The sequence below is a fragment of the Sebastes umbrosus genome, chromosome 10 (genome assembly GCF_015220745.1).
Source record: "Sebastes umbrosus isolate fSebUmb1 chromosome 10, fSebUmb1.pri, whole genome shotgun sequence".
Lineage (NCBI taxonomy): Eukaryota > Metazoa > Chordata > Actinopteri > Perciformes > Sebastidae > Sebastes > Sebastes umbrosus.
In genome coordinates this window covers 27,412,193-27,435,395 of record NC_051278.1, presented here as the reverse complement: position 1 = coordinate 27,435,395, position 23,203 = coordinate 27,412,193, and the positions used below count along the sequence as shown (strand labels likewise).

General features: G+C 42.8%; 2 protein-coding genes across 10 annotated transcripts in view; one reads left to right on the top strand and one right to left on the bottom strand.

The window, feature by feature from the left end:
- Positions 1-637: 637 nt before the first annotated feature.
- Positions 638-5,697, bottom strand: LOC119496010 (Hermansky-Pudlak syndrome 6 protein). The gene has a single exon (XM_037783010.1). The coding sequence runs from the start codon at positions 5,378-5,380 to the stop codon at positions 2,561-2,563; it is 2,820 nt and encodes a 939-aa protein (XP_037638938.1). The 5' UTR covers positions 5,381-5,697; the 3' UTR covers positions 638-2,560.
- A 2,306-nt stretch (positions 5,698-8,003) lies between these two features.
- Positions 8,004-23,203, top strand: part of LOC119495703 (Kv channel-interacting protein 2) — a 197,128-nt gene continuing 181,928 nt past the window's right edge. For 7 of the 9 annotated variants that reach the window (XM_037782438.1, XM_037782439.1, XM_037782434.1 and 4 more), the window contains exons 1-2: positions 8,004-8,409; positions 8,843-8,915. The gene's annotated coding sequence lies outside the window, so the exon portion shown is untranslated. Of the gene's footprint in view, positions 8,410-8,477; positions 8,709-8,842; positions 8,916-23,203 lie in introns of those variants that run through there. The other 2 variants (XM_037782435.1, XM_037782436.1) reach the window with 2 other exon arrangements.

The window sequence follows — 23,203 nt, the reverse complement described above, 5'->3', positions numbered from 1 at the left end:
TGGAAACTGCCTATTTGCTGCGAGAACCAGCAGCCACTCACTCGGTGTCCTACCTCTGCTTCTGTTGTTTTCAGAGTTAGTTAAAGAGAAGTAACGACTGAACATTCCTCTTATAGACTCCGACCATGTAAACGTCTCAGTGCCTTTAAACACTGAAATCCTTCCACTAGGTCACACACAAATACACACACACACACACGAAACTGCAGCTGTAAGTGGATTTGTCCATGGAGGTGAAACTCAGAAATGGGGGCAGTGGATCACGTGAATGAATAATTGTGTGTGCAAGACATAGCTAAGCCATAATATCAGTAGACTTGTTTTTCAGATTGGACTCAAATAGCTGCAAATAACTGAATAAATAACCTTAAAAAAAGAGTGTACTAGCCTTAACATGTTTGTTGTTTGAGACTGAATAGTGTGTGATCTGTCAGCTGGATCTATTGTTGTGCAGTAGTGTGAATAGAATATGCTGAGAGAGCTGAACAAACCAGAACTACATGTTTGGACGTACCATTAAAAGGAAGCTATAGCTGACAGAGACATGTACTGAGTCCCAACAACACACTGAATATCACGAGCTTCACATTTGCGGCAGAGCAAGTAACTTAATATGCAAAACTCCGGACAGCAAACAGAAGTTTTATCTTCAGTTTAATAGCATACAGCATCAGATCATAAATACTTGTATACATTTTCTTTTTTTTTTCAAATAACGCTTGAAGGAGAGCATCGCCAAAAGTAAACAAAATATCTGTCGAGTAAATCCAGGAGGAATACCTGTTTGTTAACAGAGACCAGAAGCAAAAGTTTAAGGCAAATTAATATTTAACATCTGTGCCAGTCGTGACATCAGGCTGAGCGGGCTGTCTGGGAAAGTCAGGGAGTTCCCGTTGCCTCTCAGATGGGTTGAAACATGTCTGGTACACAGCGAAACTCATGGCACTGAACTGAAATCAGTCACACAGATTTTTGTCATGCTTGTTTTAAGTGTACAGAGCTTGCAACCACACCATTAGTAAGAAAATCAGCAGGTTTCATATGGAAATTAAAATGTTTAAAATGAAAAAAAAAAAGATTTTGAGCGCTGCTCTCCTCTGATCTACCTCCAGTTCTTTCTCCAGGATATGAGAAGCTGAGGAGACCCAGCAGGAATGTGACGCTACCCTGTAAATGAAAAGCAGGCACTCTGATTGTTCTGCGGCATTTTGGAGTCTGATTGTCACAAGAGATTCTCCGTCAGTAACTCAAAAGGTTGTCCTTGTTACAAAATAAATAACATTTTGTTTCGGCGGGCTCCACATTTACATACAAAGAAACACTTTTCTTTGATTAAAACAAGCTGTATAGGCTGCTCAAACATTAACAGAGACAATAGGCACTTAAATATATACTTTTGTTTACGGCACTTAAATCAGAAAACATTCATTTCAACAGATGCATGGTACAAACAAATACTGACTGGGGCGATGTAAAAGTGCAATCGGTTCCAGAGCGTGGAGAAAACTAAGGACCTAACATCTCTAATAACGTTACCCTCACTGGGTCCATGAAGGAGGACGTACGTGACCTTATGCGAGCAGCAGGGCGTCTATGCTGGTCACAGCTCGATTCCTAACAGAATTACCTCCGAAATTGAATTTAAAGTCGGACTGTGAGTCACTTCTACTGGGTATTATGTCTGGAATGTCCTGTGAGCCGGGAAAGGACAAGATGGAGTCTGGAGACAGAAATGGATGACGGAGATTGAAAAATGGAAGCAAAAGCCAGGCAGGCAGCCTGTTTTTGGGTTTGGTTTACAGAGGTTACATGGTCTATTTGAGCCCATCGAAACCAGGTTAATGGTTAAGCACTTAAGCACATGGTTAAGAACAAAACTAGAAGTCAGTAAAGGAACCTTGGACCCCTCTCCCCTCCTCCTCTTCTAAACCATACTTAAAACAAACATTCAAACACAAAGGCCAGCTTGTCTCAGTAGATTACCCACTGCATGAACACACTTTGACATCAGCCACTGAAAGGCAGCAATACTCGGCTACAATTAGCAGACATCAGCTACTTTGAAGGCAAAGACGAAGGCTACTCTACACACAGATTTAATCAACCCCAAAAGATGGGAGTTAGTGGCTTTGTTTTTGACTGAGCGGATTAACACTACACTGTGTTAACACAATATATTATCTGGTATTCTGATAAAGGCTAAGCTCATTCAATGCAAGACTATATGCAAAAAACATTCTCATCCACGTGCAGTTAAGGCTTAAGAGATAAATAACATTGCAGATACAGTATATACACATTAAGACTTAAAATTACCAGCGGTATTTACACTGGTAAGATCTTCAGTAGTCATTTCATAGTTTCTAGTAGTCACACTTCATCTGCAATCTTTTTTTTTAAAAACACCATGAAATATCACAATTAACTGATGATACCTGTAATATACTGACATTATTCGGTTTTAATTTGATTGTCAACACGCAACCGCTTCACAGTTTGGTCAGATTATGTGTTGGAATGTTTTTTTTACGAGACAGGTTTTGTTCATGTCTGTGTCAGATCAGACTGGGTTAGCAGGTAGTGCCACCCTGGCTCGTGGGACATTTGTGTACGTGGACGACTGTTGTTCGGGTGTTTCTGCGAGAGAAGCCGGGGCGACGTTGTCGCCGAGAGATGAGTCCGTGCTCGGATCTGTGACAGTCCTGGGTTGCTCTGTAGGCTGGCGAGGAGGTGCGGGAGGGGGGAATGTTGGCGACTGGAGGATGTCTGCGTAACGCTGGCTAGGCTTGGTCTCCCTCTGAAGGACTTTTCTCAGCAGAGGTTTCAACAGCCCGATGGTCAACTGGCTGCTGTGGGAGTCTGCGAAGGGAGCCGGGGATGAGGAGGTTGTGCTGGACATGGAGGAGAAGGAGGAGGAGGAAGATGGAGGGGTGTTAGTGGAGGGGAGGTTTTTCAGCACTAAGTTGAGAATGGTGGTGACGGTGAGGTCCTCGGGGCACAACGTCCACAGCAGGTCCAAAAAGGGGTCCAGGTCTCTGTGCTGAGCCACCTCGCACAGCAGGGAGGTGAAAATCTCCTTGTTGAGCAGTGGACTCTGTTTGCAGAACTTCCCGGCCACCTGGGTGACCCGCTCCCACTGCTGCTTGGCCATGAGGATCCTCAGCGACTGCAGGATGCCATTGGGCCGCCCGCTGACCAGCAGCAGCTCCACCTCCATGTCCTGCCGCTGGTCTCTGTCCGGGCTCAGGCTGGACACGACGCACAGGGCTCGCTTGTAGAGAGGCACGTTTTTCTCCCCACCCTCCCCTCCTCTCCCGCCGGAGTAGCCCCAGGAGGAAGAGGCCAGGCTGAGGCCCAGGCCGGCCGAGCCCTGCTGCTGCTGGGCGAGTTCGAGGAACCCGGGCAGCCAGCTGGGCTGGAAGCGGAACACTGAGTGGCAGAGGAGCTCGAACACCGGCAGAACAGCTGGGGAAGTGGAGCTCGTAGGTTTGGATTTACAGTTGGCGATGGGATCACCTTTGAGGGTATGATTGAGTTTTATCCCGCCATTTGTGAGTGGGAGGGAGGACGGGGCGCTGGGCGTCACGGCAGGACTGAGGACAGTTTTCCACACGTCTGAGGGGGCCCTGCTGCACAGAGAGCCCTCCATGCTGGAGTGGAGCTGAAGGGCGGCCTGCGCTGCTCTCCACATCTGGCAGGGGAAGATGCTGAAGATGGAGTTGAGGTAAAGCAGAGCCTCTTTATCCAGCTCAGAGGCCGACAGCAGCCTGGCTACTTCTTTCTCCACTAGATTCTCACACACCGCCTCCACCTCTTTAACATTCCCCCTCACTAAACTCCCCTTCACCTCCTCCAGAGAGACCAGAGCCTTGAGCTCAGCCTCCAGAGAGCCCATTAGCTTGTCTTGCCCCACCGTGCATCCGCCTCCTCCTCCTCCATTCTGGGACGGCGCCTCTCCTTTCTGCCTCGATCCTGCGCTGAGGTAGTCCCTGAGGATGGAGGCTAAAGAAATGGGAGCCTGGAATCTACCTCCTTTCTTCAGCGTGTCCACAGTGAGCTGGGTGCTGCTCAGGCTCCTCTGCTGGTAGTATTTACAGGCCTCCTCGAAGACGGCCTCCACCAGGAGGGCTCCGGGATGAATACTCTCCACCACACCGAGACCAGAGGGCTTCAGCTTAGAGTTGCAATCTCTGGAGCCCGTCTCCCTGTTCACAACCACAAAAAGTCCACTTTCTGAGAGCAGGTGAGGTGCACATCTCTCAGCCTGATTTACATACAACAGCCCCTCTTTCTTCAGCGTGATCTTTTCCAGCTCTCTGCCACAGTTCACGTCTATCAGATGCAGGTTTTGCCCCACCAGCAGCGCCAGGGTGTCCTGGTACATGCAGAGGCTGGTGTGAGTACCACATTTTACCACACAGTTGTCTGCCAGATTGTATACCCGCCGTAGGGTCCCATCTCTCTGCAGGAGACACACCCAGCCGGTGCTGAGCAGCAGCAGCAGGCCTCCACAGCCTGTAGGAGAGTAGTCGTAGATCTCAGGCGGGTCAAGAGTCGATAAATATCCCAAACAGTCTGTCACCAACCGCTTTAGGTCAGACTCTTTAGCTGAAAGCTGTCTCAGGGGAGTGTTTTTACATGTGGTGCTGACTGTGAAGGAGTCCTGGCGAGGGGACCAGGACAGGAAAAACTTGGAGGCACTCAACTTCACCTTCAAGTCAGGAAGAAGGTGTACATGTTCACCTGAGCTGACCACAGTGAATTTAGGATTGTTGTGGAGGGCGATTTTCACTCCTCCCAAGCTGACAGCCCCCTCCTCCACCTGGAAGTCCCGTCTGCAGACACAGTATCTCAGCTTGTTCCTGGTGGAGCTGAGAGCAGGGGTGCTCTCTGAAGGAGGCCTCTCCTCACACCAGATGATGAGATTAGAGGAGGCACACACAGACACCACTCTGGCTCGGGGGCTGTTGCACAGATCTGATGTCTGCAGGAGATGCCAGCCAGCTTTGCACTCCTGGAATTTCCAAAACTCAGCTTTTCCAGTCTCATAAACCACCACAGCCACAGCTGCTGATGATGTGTCCCTGCTGCTGCTGTTATTATTATTATGGTCCAAGTACAAAACATCCACAATAGGCACAGTCCTTGTCCACCTCAAGTCCAGCTTCTTCTGGTTCTGGGCCAGATGGGGTCTCTCATACTTATCAAAAGTCACAAGACCGACCTTAGGTTTGTGGAGGATGACATGAAGGTGACGTCCATCTGGGCTCAGTCTCACATCTGACAGACTGTTATTAGTCAGTTTAAAGATGTCAGTCAGCTCTTTACCTCCAGTATAGTCCCCGAAATCTGACAGCTGCTCCAACACCAACCGAGCCATATTAATTAGCCTGTTAGCTCTGTGTGTGGTACATGAATCTGACCTCAGGCTCCGGAGAGACTAGCCTAACGACGGCATCCCGTTAGATCCTGTGAGAGGCTTCTTCATCCCGTTGTTATGGATACATCCTCCGACAGCTGGTAACCCCGGTAACAACATGTCGGTACACGACAACGGAGCTCAACTTTAAGCTGACAGTCACCGCTGAAACACATTTTAAGTCCACATTAACTCGAGAGAAAGTCACTTGTACTCATTCCTGTGCTATGTGCTATAGCTCCTCCTGACATCACGGGATTGTTAGCTTCCGGATACCAATGACGTTTCGCATAGAAGAGGGCGGAGCCAGTATGAAGGCCCACAAAGATTGTATAGAGGCAGAGAAGAAGAGCAACATGCCACTGCACATTGGTCTTCAGTCAGCTATTACTGTACACCCGGCTGGTGAGGCAAGTTTATAGACAGCCAGAGTTTAACATCTTAACATCTTTGTGTTGAACATAACTAGTGATTTACCTTGAGCAGAAAAGTAGCCATAACTATCTATCTATCTATCTATCTATCTATCTATCTATCTATCTGACTGTCTATCTATCTATCTATCTATCTATCTATCTATCTGACTGTCTATCTATCTATCTGACTGTCTATCTATCTATCTATCTATCTGACTGTCTATCTATCTATCTATCTATCTATCTATCTATCTAGCTATCTATCTATCTATCTATCTATCTATCTATCTATCTATCTATCTGACTGTCTATCTATCTATCTATCTATCTATCTATCTATCTGACTGTCTATCTATCTATCTATCTATCTATCTATCTATCTATCTATCTATCTAGCTATCTATCTATCTATCTGACTGTCTATCTATCTATCTATCTATCTATCTATCTATCTATCTATCTATCTATCTGACTGTCTATCTATCTATCTATCTATCTATCTATCTATCTATCTATCTATCTATCTAGCTATCTATCTATCTATCTGACTGTCTATCTATCTATCTATCTATCTATCTATCTATCTATCTATCTATCTATCTATCTATTCATCTATCTATCTATCTATCTATCTATCTATCTATCTATCTATCTATCTATCTATCTGACTGTCTATCTATCTATCTATCTATCTATCTATCTATCTAGCTATCTATCTATCTATCTGACTGTCTATCTATCTATCTATCTATCTATCTATTCATCTATCTATCTATCTATCTATCTATCTATCTATCTATCTATCTATCTATCTATCTCACTGTCTATCTATCTATCTATCTATCTATCTATCTATTTAGCTACTCTATCTATCTATCTATCTATCTATCTATCTATCTCACTGTCTATCTATCTATCTATCTATCTATCTATCTATCTATCTATCTATTTAGCTACTCTATCTATCTATCTATCTATCTATCTATCTATTTAGCTACTCTATCTATCTATCTATCTATCTATCTATCTCACTGTCTATCTATCTATCTATCTATCTATCTATCTATCTCACTGTCTATCTATCTATCTATCTATCTATCTATCTATCTATTTAGCTACTCTATCTATCTATCTATCTATCTATCTATCTATCTATCTATCTAGCTACTCTATCTATCTATCTATCTATCTATCTATCTATCTATCTATCTATCTATTTACCTGACAAATGAGTAAACATCACACTCCCATTGTTATCTGATGCTCCACAGGTGCTATCATTAGCAATTTTGTTACAGCAGTAGAAAAAATGTGGTGCATATTGAAGTATTTTTAGGTTTAGCTTTTTAGAAAGCAGAATAATATATCACTTTATTGTTATTGTCCATCTGGTTGTTGCATGCTTAACAGCACAACTTTTTGTTGCCATCTGCAGATCTAGAAACTTCTTGTCCATGCAAAATTTTGCACAGTTTTTCACAAGTATCTGTGTCTGCATTGAAAACATGTTTAATGGCAGAAAGGTTGTCATGGATTACGTTTTGAGTCAGTTCATTATGTGTTGTCCTTTTGTTTTGTGAGTTGTAAACAATTTGGTGTACATTGCTTTGACTATGATTTGTCAATACATTTATGCCATTCAGTTATATTCCCCCAATTGAATGTCAGTGGAAAACTGGGGCACTACAGAGAAAAGTGCAATTCAATTTGGGGGTCACAGTTTTGGCAGTGTTGAATCCTGAGCAAGATACTAAACTGCTTTTAGATCCAGCTTCAGTAGCTGACCTCGACCTCTGACCTTTCAACAGACAGTGCAAACAAAAAAAGCATGCAGTTGTGGAAATCTAAAGTTCCTCATATTGTTGGAGTGTATGCGGGGGCGTGGCCAGTAATGGGCCTAGTAATGGGCGTGGCCAGTAATGGGCCTAATAATGGACGTGGCCAGTAATGCGTTTATAGGCGGCACTGGCCCACCCACATTACCCACTGGCCCACCCAGCCAAGTTTGATCAAAATACATTTTATTACAAAAATATAAATATTTCTGTAAGAAAATAAATAAATGTAAACTTCATTTATTGTCCACTTGTGTGTGTTTAATACGATTAAACAAGTTGTAGTGAGCGAGCCGGAACTAATTGGTTGCCATGGTTCCGACCGTTCCGACGGGCAGACACTCCGGGATGCTGCTGCCTTCAGCTAGCCAGCTTGCTAACGTTGGCTGCCTTTTCAGTCGATGTAAAGTACACAACAATGGTTAAAAAAGTTCTTTAATGTGTTATTTTAAGAAACCAAGAATTGAGGAAGAAGACACGCCACTGCCTCCATCAACTGAGTCCGCCCAGACCAGTTCTTCAGACTCATTAGCCTACAAGAAGGTTAGCTAGCCCGGGCTCCGGCGGCCGCTGGCTCCCAGGCGCCAGTGCTCTCTCCCGGTCAGTGCTCTCTCCCGGTCAGTGCTCTCTCCCGGTCAGTGCTCTCTCCCGGTCAGTGCTCTCTCCCGGTCAGCCTGATGCGGGTTTACCCGCGGATTAATCTGCAATTGATGAACCACCCTCACAGCCAGATTTGAAGGTATTTCCCTGCTCTGTCAAGAATGGAAAGTCAATGTGCTTCTCATAGAAGTGGTATGGATGTCTTCTTGGTTGGACTACAGTGTAAAGAAGGACGCGCTTCGGTTCATGGACTGGAAACACCTAGCTAACGTTACGTCAGGCAAAAAACACTAGACATTCAGGCACAACTCAACTTCACTGGACATGTGTCAAAGCTATATGGCAAACCAAATTGCAGGCAGGGAAATGTGTTAAAATCAAATGAGCCGCGATGCCATGGGCTATTAATTTATCGAGAGGAATCGGGACCATCTAAAAGTGGGTTTGGATGTTGTGCTGTTTTGTGCCAAGCAGGACAAAGAGAAAATACAGATGCTCTCAATTAAAGAAACTTTATAGAACTGTTCAATTTCATGTGTAAATATGACCTGGTCCTCTTGTCCTTTAAAAAGGAACTCAGTGTTTGGACTATGATGAGATCATCTCTGTATTCAACGCTAAACCCAGGCCATGAAGACAACAAAAGTAGGTCGGTTGTTTTACTAATTTGTTCACTGTTTCAGCCCAGGAAGAAATACTGGTTCAAAAGAAACAGAGCAACGATGATGTGTAGTAATGCTGGCATTATTCGGCTGAAAAAAAGCTTGAAATGTCAGTTGGTGAGTTGAAAACAATATCTAGATAAGCACAAATGAGGAACTGTGCTAGTTTCCTTGTCTGCTTTGACAGCATACTTTAAAAGGATGTTTTTAAAGCTAGCTCATACACGGTGTAACTATGGAAACCAGTTTTACCTCCAGGCAAGAACCCATCTTAACTGAATGAAACTGAGAAACTGTTCCAGTACATGCTTATTCATTTTGGCAAGAGGCTGTGAAAACTGTCAAAATCAGCTGGATTAATACCAACCTGAGAAACTGACTCACCAAAATCAGCTTTAGAAATAAGAGCCACCCTGCTTCACACCACAGATGTGGTTGCAGGAGGATTTGACAAGTGATGCTGGTGAAGCTTTAGATGAGGCTGAGGAGGACAGCCTGGTGGGCGTCTCAGGGGCCAGCTAACATTCAGAGGTAAAAATATACTGTTTTGCCTTTAAAGGCAAAATAACATTTATTACAATGGGAATGAAAGGCTCAGTGGTGACTCACAGGCCTGCTGTGAAGGCCTTTTTTATTACTTTAACAAACTTTCATGGCAACTTTCAACTCAGCCCACACTGTACTGACATTTAGACCATTAGATACAGACAAAGGAATCTGTCATTTGGCTGGCATTGGTGCACACCAGTTAGGAATATCCATATGGGAGATATTATATTTATTAAGGTATAATTACTCTTGGCAGTATTAACTCAAACAAATCGGAGAAGGTCACAATTACATTTCCTCTGTTTTATAGAGATTACAACCAGCAGCACTAAATGTTATCTTTCTTGTCTCTCCACTGACTTGGTGGATGAATGTCTCTTGGTTTGTTTAGATTTTCTTACCTGCACAGGTACTCCCAGAAAACTACCTCTCAAATGTAAATGTAAATTAGCTTTTATTGTCACACATTTTTTTTTCTACACAGCACACAGTGAAATTTACTCTCTGCATTTAACCTGTGTTAGGAGCAGTGAGCAGCTACTATATAGCGCCCGGGGAGTAGTTTTGGGGTCTGATGCCTTGCTCAGCTGCACCCTGGCTGTGCCCAGAAGGTGTCCTTACTTGGTCCATGCGCAGACTTGAAATGGCTACTGCCGCCCTTTCTTGTTATCTTAAAAACTCTGTTCTCCACAGAGAACTTTATACACATCCACAAGTGAAGGCTTATAAGCTCACATATTGTGATCAAATGATGGCACCAAAGATAAAGTAAATGACATGTTTGCTTGTGTTTAATACTATTAAATAAATAGATTAAATGAATTGAATAAATAGACAGGCTTGCGATACCAATAACGTAATCAAATAATGGTGAAAGTTCCTCTGTCTGTGTCTCACTGCGTCATAGGGCACAAGCCTTTTGTTTACACATCTCAGTCACATGTGTTCCTGTCACAAAAAAATATGTTTTCGATTTGAAACTTTTTTAGAGTAGTACTTGAATATTTTGCTGGTGTCTGTCATGTTTGTAAGTTCACTTCATTCCCAGGAGGAGGCAGTGTTGATCTTCTCTCACTGAATGTGGGCGACTACAAAGGAAAATGAAGGAAAATATTAAGTGCTCATGAGGGGTAGAGTTAAAAATGGATGCTGTTGTTCTTCATCATTTCTTCTTTTCTCTGTGCCGCTGAGAGCAATAACTCTAAAGTAGCACAAACAACACTCACTGTGTTTCTCAATGAATATCACATGGCTACACAGAGCTGCCAACATCACAAGTTGTCTGTCTTCCCTCAGTTAAACTTGTCCATTAAATCTCATGACTTTTATTGTTCCTGTTTTACCTCACTGCTTCTGGACTGTCCAGTCAAATCTACAGCCGGCTGTGTGGGGGTCCACTGAGAACTGAAGTGACTTGAGTAGTTTTTGAGGGATGCGAAAACATTTTTCATTCCATCTTTTCCATCTACATTCCCAGTCTGATTAAAAATAATTATTTTCTGGTCATAAAAGCAGCACTTTAAGCCTCTTTTCTTCAGATTCAAAAGGTTCTTTATCTACTTTTCTATTACTGGTTGAAAATAGGAGGTCATTGCTTTGGTGAAGAAACATGTGAAATTTGTTTTTTACTTGCTAGTTCTTTTAAACTTTCTCTGACCTAACTAGCCGAACAATAACGTGAATGAGTTTCCTTGAGGCTGCTCTGTCAAAGCTGGTGCTTTTTTTTTCTTTCAGCTCTCACATATATTTATATATGGACTGTTTGTGTATTAATATTGTGCCATGAAAGCACTTTAAGGGAGGCAGGTGGTGTGTGTATGTGTGTCTCCATGTATTTATGTCCTATTATGTCTCTGTGTCATAGCTGATAAAGTATATGGACGCAGCATGTTATTCAAACAGTAGATTCAAGCCCAGCCGCCTCCAGACAGGCTTGCCTTGGACAGAAAACACCCTCTGTTATAGAGTGTGTTTAGTCTGCTGTGCCTGTAGACAGGAAGATAAAGTACTTGTCTGGAGACCAGAGGGGGTTGGAGGCAGGGGAGATTTCCCTTTTGAGTTATAAGGTGTAGAAAAGAAAAACCAATGGCTGCAAAATGTTGCTGCTCGCGGTAAAGAAGATGGGTATACTGTCAGCTTTGCACCCCCTCAGGATAGAATTATTTTAATTTGAGCACAATTTAGAAGAAAGAAATGTCTCCGTGTGTATGTGTGAGAAAAGAAAGATACTTCTCAGTGTGTTTGGGGTTTGAGTAAGATGCCACTTCGCTGTATGAAAGTTGCAGCTGCCTGTCAGCCTCCTGTCTCCTGTGAGAACAGGCAGACATTACTGTCAGTTTGCTCTTGCTGTTGTAAAGCTGTCATGTGCGCAGCCGCTCTCTCAACATGTCTCCCTTAAGTCACTTCACTGGAGCATTTTGTCTCGAGCTTCAAGGGTCTTTCATTGACTGCCGACATACAGTATAGCATTGTGGGAGGTGAAGTCATCCATCTTCCCCCCCCCCCTCTCACACATATCTTTTATAGCTACTCATATCAGAAAAGCTAGAATAAAAGGATCAGACCTCAAGTGGAGGAATGGAGGAAAGATGGAGGCGAATTAGAATATTGCTGACATCTTTATTTCATTTTAATAATAAAAATAAATAAATATATATTTGTGTTTTAATGAGGGCTGTAAAAGTTAACGCGACAATAACTCGTTGTCGCTAAGGAGGCTAAATAATGCTCCAAAGTTACGTTAAATTTGGCGAGGAAAAACTGCAATGGCCATTTTCAAACAGGTTCCTTGACCTTTGACCCCAAGATATGTGAATGAAAATGGGTTCTATGGGTACCCACGAGTCTCCCCTTTACAGACATGCCCACTTTATGATAATCACATGCAGTTTTGGGCAAGTCATAGTCAAGTCAGCACACTGACACACTGACAGCTGTTGTTGTCTGTTGGATTTAAGCTAGCCATGTTATGATTTGAGCATTTTGTTTTATGCTAAATGCAGTACCTGTGAGGGTTTCTATATAATATATACATACATTTGCATAAAGCAGCATATTTGTCCACTCCTACTGTATGTTGATAAGAGTATTAAATACATGAAAAATCTCCTGTTAAGGTACATTTTGAACAGATAAAAAATGTGTAATTAATCACGATTAACTATGGACAATCATGTGATTAAGCGCGATTAAATATTTGAATAGATTGATACCCCTAGTTTTAATCTCTGAGTGGCATTGGTTTCAAACTAAATACAGTTACAATGTTCGTGCTTAAGACAGAAAACAGAGAGCAAAAGACAGAAGAGTATTTGCCAAGAAACTCCGATGAAATAAAGAAAACAATCTGAAAATGTAATAACCATACTACTCTTCATAAATTACTTTCTCTCCAGAGTTTCATTTCTGACACTGATGGAGTCCTTTTAGCTGTAACTCATTTTCAGTGAGATTATACTCGAACATCCGAGCACATACGTCAGCAGCCTCTCTACAATATTGACTGCTTAATGAATTTGTACGAGCTACACGAAGTGGCAATTCATGATCGACTGTTGGTCGTACAGGGGGGAGAGACGATGCGAAGCTTAGTGGTTCATTAGGAAGACAAACAGACTTGTAGATAAATGAGGTATGACTGTATCTTCGGCTGAGATGACTGAGCAATAACAAGCTGGATGAGATGTTAACAGCCATTTTGGAAACGTTATGGGCCGTGATTTTGGCATAATGAAGAAAGTTGATGGGACGGGGAAAAAAAGTTGTAATGAGAATATCCCCAAATTAGCGAAATGAAACTTCTGATGTTCCTCAATGTGAGAGGTCACGCAGCGGTGCTGCAATGTCTGCGGCGCTGTCACTCATAACAGACATCCCGCCTCATGGGCTGATTAGATAACAGGCCATTTACAATTGGCTGTCCCTCCGCATTTAGCACTGGCTCTTATCTCAATGATCCATACCCCGACTCTGACATAAATAGCATTAGCTCTCACATCACACTATTAATCGGATTCATGGCCCTTGGCTCATTGCGGGCTGTGCTGATGTTTTGGGAGCCCTTTGCCTCGCTCTTATCTCTACATCTCTCATTCTGTCCTGTCCTCATAAAGACCCACACATGGCTACTGAAGTGTAGTACCATTTGTGACCACAGGTTAGCAGTATGTGCATTGGCTTTGATGGCAGAATAGAGTAGTAAAGGTCGTGCCATCACTGTTCTTACACAGAGGTCGCTGACTGAACTGTTTGTCCAGAAGGTAGATTAGAGTATATACTCTACCATCATATGCTCCCTCCTTATGTGATTGTGACAATACCAGTCAATAACAAAAGTCCATCTCCTCTGTGTTTTATTGAAACAGGTGTGAGTCACTGTTCTTTCTGCAGTTTCGAGTGTACATAGTCTCGCTGGAAGAAAAGATCAAAGAACAGGATTCAGCCATAGCTTCCCTCTTGATTTCCTATTCATTTCACCTCCCTGCCTCTTCATTAATCAGCCTGGAAATGTATCAAGGCTTTCCTCCACCTCTGGTATTTATGCTCTCTCTTTCTCTCTCAACCTCAGCTTGTGCTTGTCTCTCCTGCTTCCATCTCCCTGTCCCAGGATCAGACATAATTGCTGTTGAGATAAACCCTCCGATGCAATTTCTCCTTTTTTTTTTGTCTCTGAACACACCCGCCTCGCCTCGGCAACATGGCACAGTCAAACCGGTATCAGTGTAGCCTTTGATCATGCAGAGCATCCTCTTCCCAGCCTTGGCCCAATTTAACTGGTTCCGTAACCACAAAACCCTGATGCTGTCACTTAAAAGTCTTCCAACTTGGCAGCAGCGTTTCTGAGGTGAATCTGACAGCATCTCAGCGTGATCACAGCCTCTAAACACCAGTGGTGTGTGTGCATGTGTTGAGCATGTAGCTGGTGGTTTCCTCTTAAGTTTGTCCCACTTGCATGAAAGGAGAAGCAGTGAAATCTGCGATGAACCTGCGCGTGATGAAGACCTCAGACGACGAGCTGTGAAATTCTAATGTCTCGCCCCGTCATCACAACTCGGTGGCATTTGAAACGTCTTTGTGTGCTTTCAGCAATTGCCTTTTATGTGCCTGTAATCTGTTTTAGGTGGTAATGTTGGCTCAGATAGAGGTGCATTAACAACAGCATCTGTTTCCCACACACAGACAGGCACCGTCTACTTTCTCTTTCCCTCCACCTCTCTCGCTGCATAACTGAACGGTATATTCTGCTCTAAGACGTCTTGCGTATGACAACGTTTTCTGCCTGATCCAGCGAGCAAACATTATACTGGAGACAGCTTATTATAGATACTAACAGTCAGCTTCCAACAGAACAGACTGAACATGTAAATGAAGCACTAAAGCACTGAAGCAGGTGGTTACCTGGTAAACCCGCCAAGCTTTCTGTTATTAGTTAAACCTTTAGAAGGATCAGATAAAGGACTCCTGTTTCATATAACTTGGGTCTTATTTTCAAAGTTTTCACCCATTCTTCCTATCAGTAATGTTAACATTGTACTCACCATGTTAATCGCTAATATCTGGGAATGCGGCAAAATTGCTAAAAATAATTATGACTAGACCAGAAACACTAGCAGTTTTAAACAAAGCCCCCAGTTATCAAAACTTAATTGGAAGAAAAAACAAAGATGAATGTTGTAAACATCCATCACTCTACTTGACCTGGTTCAAATTTGACTTACTGAATATCCACCGTGTCCACGTATTCTAATGTAACACCAGAGAACGACTCTCTCTGTGTTTCTCTGCAGAGCATATGAGTCAGTACCTTTCTCGCGATAGCAGAACAAACAGGTACGGGAGGGGTAGAGCGAGGGGAGATTGTCCACGAGTTAATCAATCGCGGATCGGCGTCGTTCTCTCGGACGGATACAAAAAATAAAAATAAACTAGAATTAACGCCTTGCGGTTGTATGCCTCCACCAGCCAGTCAAGTTGCAGTTTACATCCATGTCTGTCCAAAATGTCATCACTTCATCATTTTATCCTGTTAGACATTTGTGTGAAATTGTCATAATTAGCGTATGAATTCTTGAGTTATGGTCAAATTCTAATCAGTTTATCCTGATGTGAAGAAATTCCCTCCAGGCGTTTCTGAGATAATGCTTTAATGAGAATGGGACGGACGTGAGGTCACAGTGACCTTTGACCTTTGACCACCAAAATCGAATCAGTTCATCCTTGAGTCAGAGGGGACGTTTGTGCCAAATTTGAAGAAATTTGCTCAAGGCGTTCCCGAGATTTCACGAGAATGGGATGGACGTGAGGTCACAGTGACCTTGACCTTTGACCTTTGACCACCAAAATCTAATCTGTTCATCCAGGTGGAAGTTTGTGCCAAGTTTGAAGAAAGTCGCTTGAGGCATTTCAGAGATATCGCGTTCACAAGAGTGGTCCAGCCGGACTGACAACCCGAAAACACAATGCTTCCGGCCATGGCTGTCACCGGCGCAGAGGCATAAAAATGCTAAAATGGGTCGCCAAATCTACTTTTGCGGCTGTTATTATACCTGGGTGTTCCATCTTAGTAAAGTCAATGTGTGGGAAACACTGCTCCTTTAACAAAGAGAAAGGGCAGGGTTAAAACTCCACATCTGACGGCAAAAAGCAGCGGCCCTGCTGAAGTGTCCTTGAGCATTACCAGCTTCAAGTGTGCTGTCCTGTGGACTCCTGTGGAGGTTAAAATTCTCTTCTTAAAACATTCATAACAACAACTGTCCTCATGCACTCCTCTGACAATGCATGAAGGCATCCTAAATAGGTAATCACACTTCAGCCAACTGTGAGTGACAGCCCCCTGTTTTTCCCTTTGACCAGCAGGGGTGTGAAAATCTGGAGAAGAGGCGGGGGGCCGCTTCCAGTCCTGTTGCTTATCTCGCTAGAAGGATTGTTGTTGTCATTCTGGCCACTTCGTCTGACCGCACAAACATCTGGTGTCTGCTTCGTTTGTGAATTTGGCTCAGAGAGTGGCATTCGCTTGGCCAACGTGGGCTCAGGGAATAGCTGCAGTGGAGCTGCCTGGTGCTGTGTATTTCTGTTGAGCTCATATTCATCCCTTCGACCTCCATAGAAGGACAGACAAGAAAGATAAATACAAAGAAAAAACGTAATTTGTCAACAATTGTTTGTCCTTTTTTGGGTGTAATTTGACATTCACATTTCATGACAGGTCTGAAATCGCTATGTGAAGCTGTAAAAATGAGTCTTTCTGTGGGTTTGTGTGTACTGTATGTGGCATTACAACACCTATTATTAGACTCAAGAAACAATTACAAAATGAACAACAAGACTGGAATACTGATGAAATATATTTACTAGTTGTACTGTTTGCACATGGGATGCATGCGTGCTATGAAACTGACCCTTCTCAAATTACCCTTTAATTATCCATATAATGTTTTTAATAGCATGCTCTGCCATTGAAGGTTTCTAGATTTTAAAGGGGCTATATGTACAAATCTGAAATTGCTTGTTAACAGTGACACCTGTGGCCGTTAAGTCAATGACAGTCAGCGTTCTGTTGCTCGCGCTTGTGCTCGCACTATGTAGATGCGAGCGAGCATCAGTCAAAACAGTGAGGTGACAAACACGAGTCTGAACATGATTAACAGCAAAAAAGCAAAATATCACTATATATTTCACATGCTTGGCAATAATGTTAGCTTACCTGTCCAATATGAATTTTGCCAGCTCGAGGTCTGTTTTGATACCCAAAACCAAACGAAGGTCCCTCCATGAATCGATGTTGATCCTAGTTTTCCCCCAGCGTAGGTCACATTCCTGTTTTGCAAGACGGACTTCACTAGATATACATTTTTTTGTTTGTGTTGGAGTCTGAGTTGTGGTGGGGGCTGGTCGTTTGTTGGCGTTTGCGGGCCTCATTTCTAACTGAACTTTAGCTATTGTTGCACACTGTTAGCGGAGCTGAAAATAAAGTCACTCACGAGCGTGCATGACGTCACATCCGTTGGATTTTACCGGAAAAAAACGTCCTGCCTTCTTCACATTAAAGCAGTCTACAGGCTGATAGTCGCGGAAGGTCTCATTTTTTAGGTTGGGTTACAACCTGTTCACACATTGGCAATAAAAAACTATTACTATGTGTAAAAACTTACATACAGTCCCTTTTAAAATGAAGCTGAAAGCACCACTTCAGGAGCCTCACATTTCTGATCACGATTATAGACAATAAGGGAGTGAAAATGGAAATTGCTGTCACACTGTAGCTGTGGAGAAAAGCCCATTTCGAGGCTCATTTGGACACACTGACATACACTCACCTTTACCGTCAGTGCTGAGATTACTCCAATACAAAACTATGAAATATTCACACCATATTACATGAAGATAAATCCGTATTTTCCAGTGATCGGAGACCTGCCATCTTGCATTATCCTCCCTGCAGGCCTGTGCATGCCGGTCCCATTTATTTGACCTTAGCTCTCCCACGCGTACATGCTGGAGGGAATAAGAATACCTATGGCTACACCTCGCACATTACAGCCTCACTGAGTCATTCGCTGTGTGGCTGCATCTCACGAGAAAATGGCATTGACACTGTTGGCCTTTGCTTGATAAATTAGGTCCCTGGGTAGGCATCCAACATTACACTGCACATTCATTATGAGCTAACCACAGGCCATATGGCAGGGAAAGTTCTATATCGCCACACATTAACTTGGCATTATCATAAACATTGTGAACCGCGAACTTCCCTCTAGCTTTTGAAAAGAGCTTTACACTTGTCGACAAAACCCAACAATAGAATTATTAATATTCACATCACATGTTTATATGCTAAACATGCTGTGTAGTCCTAATTGGCTTTCGTCATTAAACACCGCAAAATCGAGAGACCTCGGGAGTAAAGAAGAATGAGTTGAGACATGCAGTGGCTAGCAATCAGCCAGCTCACCTCCTAATTGGAAGAAGGTGCAGCTCAGGGGACAGGAGATTGGGGGAGACATTCACAATGGGTGTAATGATTTCCTGTGGGCAGCAGAGGAGCCGGGAGCAGGCCTGATCAGGTAGTGGTCAAAGGAGGAGGTGAGAACGATCAGAGGATGAGGGAAGCAGCTGTCTTGAGACTCATTTGTGGAGCAGTTCTGCTCTGTGAGAAAGGGACACCACGGACTCTTGGACCTAGATCAATGTCCGATTTCTCCCCCCCCCCCCCTCCTGCCGGTCTCAGTGTCTGTGTGTTTGCCTGCCTCTTTACTTATTGCATGAACTTTTAGTCTGAGGAACTGTAGGCAAGAAGTGTAATTCAAACCGTATCTCCCTGGTATAGAACTGGGTATCGAACCTCAATACTGTCTTGGTACTGACTGAAACAGGGTTTCTTCAGTGTTGACCAAGTTCGATTTAAAGGTTCAGTGTGTAACAATTAGGGGGATCTACTGGCAGAAAATGGAATATAATATTAATAATAATTGTTAAGTATGTTTGTTTTAGTGTATATATTTAGTGTATATAGAGTGTATTCTTTAGTGAAAATAAGAATCATTGTGTTTTCATTACCTTAGAATGAGCCGTTTCTATCTACATACGGAGCGGATCCTCTCCACAGAGTCGGAGTCTGTAGCGTTACTCTCTCCCGTCGCCGCTGCTCTCTCTCTCTTGCTTCACCACTCACTTTCCTCGTACACACACACTCTAAGCACTGGCTCTGCTCTAAATGATCTACGATACTCTTACTACAATTGACTCTAGAGAGGGACATTTGCGTTTTCGCGTTGGCCACCGTAGCTCTCCTACACGCTTGGTTGGTTGCAATCTCCTCACCTCACCGCTAGATACCGCCAGATCCTACACACTGGACCTTTAAAGACTTTTAAAGAAAAGATCTTTTTAATACCACATAGAATCTACTAGACCTTTTTCGCAGCAGACATTTTGACTTGACATAGCAGAAGCAGCACCGGTGTGATTGATGACATTAGACTGCATTCTCTTTAGGTGAGCTGGTTCCAGGCTCGGGTTATTGTCTGCGCTGGCTCACCAGCATGGCTTCCTGGGACACTTGATGGAACATTAACAAAATCTGTTTCACCTGCGCTTTTCCTGCAAAGACAATGTCTGCTAGAGGGAAGTTTTGTGGTTTTTATATTTCATACCGACAATAGCATGAAAAATGTATGGAGGAAAACCAGCAGACTAACACCTAGAATTATTTACAAAGTATTTATTAATTTATTCAATCACATTCACAGCTATATATAACAATAATTATAATTTAACTAATTACGACATATTCAATTCATTAAAGGTCCATATATAAATTTCACATATTTTTTTACATTTCCCACCCTATCAGTTAAGTAAAACATTTACCAAACTTTGAACATTTTTCATGGTATGCAGGTAGCAGGAAATGTGTTTTCCTCATGTTGTGTCACTAATATTAATAATAAATATTATAGATTAAAGGAAAAGTGTGTAACATTCAGGGGGACCTATTGGCAGAAATTGAATATAATATTAATAAGTATGTTTTCTTTAGTGTATTATCACCTGAAAATAAGAATGGTTGTGTTTTCGTTACCTTAGAATGAGATGTTTATATCTACATACGGAGCGGGTCCTCTTCACGGAGTCGGCCACCATGTTTCTACAGTAGCCCAACACGGACAAACCAAACACTGGCTCTAGAGAGGGCCATTCACCTTTTCGCGTCAGCCATCGTACTTCTCTTACACGCTCGGCACATGGATGAAGTTTCAGTTGGTTGCAAACTGCAACCTCACTGCTTGATGGCGCCAAATCCTACACACTGCACCTTTAAGACAGACATGAGGATTAAGATGGTTCTTTATGTTAGTGGTACTAGAACTAATTATAACTGCCTTTTTTCCCCTGAGGAAAATGAATTCTTTCTCTTAAGACTAAGAAGATTCTCTGTGAAATGTAGATCTAGTAAGAGTAAATTGGCATTGAAGACCTGGTCAGATATTGTTGTTCACTACACTCGTATTATCTTCACATTGTAGACTTTTTTAGTTTAGTTTGTCTTCTTCTCTTAAAAGAAAAAAAGGTTTATGTTCCTCAAAGTGAGGCATTAAATTATTGCTTTGTCAGTACCGAAAAAAATATGAGGGGCGTCTCGCGGGCATGGTTTACCCACTATGTGGTCACAGCATCCCTTCCTTGGAGTTGTCCCAACTCTTTCCCCTTGTGTCCTGTCATAAAAAGATAATAAAAGTTTTCAGTCTGGTGTGGCTGAGTCGCCACTCTTATATATTTATCTTTCTCCAAATGGTAACCCTACTTGATCCCCTTTGCCTCTTATTTCCTCCTCCTTCTCTGTCTCCCCACGCGGCTTTTGTCATGCCCATTAGTCCTCGGCATACAATCAATACCTGAAGCCTACGGCTCTGCCTCCATAAAAGCTGTGAAGGAAATGAGGAAGGGCAGGAGAAAAATGAAAGTGTAAGACATGGAGAAGACTTGTGGGGGTTTCTATTAATGTAGCTGCTGTTTATGAAGCCCTCGTCTTCTCTTAACTGTCTATCACTGTCACTACTGCTATTGATCCGATTTAAGCTTCACGATAAGATAAGAGGGTGTTCTAAATGCCTTACTTTTAAATGCCTAACTTTTAAACTGAGTCAGTCAGTTGTTGATTGCAGGTTCACTTGCTTTTCTAACAACTTCAACACCTCTCTCCCATCTGTGTGTCTTTCAGTAGTTTAGTGCATCGTATCAAAACTTTAAAAACAGCTGTTTACATAAATCTACTGATGCCTCTTGACACATCATCAGTGATGTTCCTGGACTCATTGGGTGTTTTGGGGTCTTACACCCTCCTCCAAGTGACCCAATCGTGGCTGATCAGACCCCAGCTTGTGTCTAGAATGACTAGCTACTTATGACTCCATGGCTGTCTTCACTTTTAAAAACAGGAACAAATTGACCAGTGGGACTGGTGGGAACAGTGCAGGTTTAGTAGATTTATAGTTATGGTTCCTGTTTTATGTCAACAAGGGTTTTGAGAAGGAGGAGAGCAGGTGTCTGAGGTGTAAATTAGACTGTAGATCAGGGAAAGCAGCAGACACTGATGCTGCAGGCCTGATGAATGGATAATGGTGCCTCTGTTCCAAAGAGCCCTCGGCATATGGCAAATAAACCAGCATGCACACATGGAGGGCCAGCAGACAGAGAGGTGCGCGCACACGCAGACACAACGGATACACACACACAAACGCACACAATTTCTGTTTCGCGCCAAGAAGCTACAGACAGGAGGAACTCAAAGTGAATACAAAACATGTGGTTGGGATGAAAAACTTTAGTTTGGGCACCTGGGAAATTAAAGCTTCTCTTAAATAAACAATTTAAAGCCTAAACATTCAGCATTCATTAAAGGGTTTCTTTGTAGAGGGAAATTAAACCTTTTACTCATTTGCACTTTCATTATAAAGAAAAATGACCAAGATGCTTAGCTAGCTAGCTAGTTTGCACTTATGCAACAGGAAAACAAAATGAACACATGCAGACTATTTTCATTTGTGAGTAAAGTTAACTAGACAGGTTATCAAGGTTAGTCAACGGGCCAAAATTATTACCTCTGCCAAGGCTGAAGGCCTAGGAAGGAGGTTATATTTTCACCGGTGTTGGTTTGTTTGTTGGTTTGTTGGTTTGTCCGTTTGGATAATAACTTCAAAAGTCTGCGATGGATTTGAATGACATTTTTTGGAGGGGTGGGGTGTGGCACAATGAACAATCCATTCGATTTTGGTGGCTATCCGGATCATGATCCGGCTTCGAGAATTTTTTTTAATTACTCCGCTCAGCCTGAGCATTAACACCACAGACTTTAAGGCATGCGCAGTGTAACTGATGACGCGTTCATGACGCTTCACCCTGCCTCTTTCCTTCTGCCTGCAGAGAGAGAGCGAGGGGGTGAAGGGAGGGGGGGGTACCTGTAGATTCTGCGTTTTTTTCTCATTGTGAAATTACAGTTGAGTTCGACCAAAGCACACTTGGTGATTATTGGAAAGAGTAACGACGACGGTTTAGGTGAGTTTTACTTTGTTTCTGTCCAGTTTGAATGAAGTGTTTTACGATGCTCCGCTACGTACAGCTGATCTCAACATAAACAAAAATACACGTGGATGATGGCGCAAACTGCATGGAGAGGAGAGGGGGGGGGGGCAATCGTACTCGGGCAGCTTGGCGGAGGTCTGCGCTCTCCGAGTACCATTCTAGTTGTACTTATTTTTAACCTTAAGTGTATAGCAGCCTGTTGGTAGGGACAGCTTTCAGGACTGTCCAACACTGTTCATTGTCCAATTTCTCAACATTACTGAGAGGAAGATGCTTCAAATTGCCCATCAAAGCCATGTGTTTCCTCACATGCTACACTGCCTACCGCCTTCACGTCACATTAATCGGACTGTAATGAGCAACCGAGTATGAGAAAATGTTAAGGTGTAGTGAATCTATAAACTGAACACAAAGGGAAATATAAATTGGAATGACTTAAACTAATCTAAAGACAAATTGAAGTGTGACTGTAAAGTAGTTAGCTACAAATAGAAATTAACTGCCAACACTACTAGCTAAATATGAGTATGGTGTATAAAACAAAAGTTATGTTTCATCATTTGCCTGTCTGTTGATGGATATGCATGCAGTCATATGGTCAACAAACTCATTGAGGAGAAAATGAAGTGTAAACTAAGATGT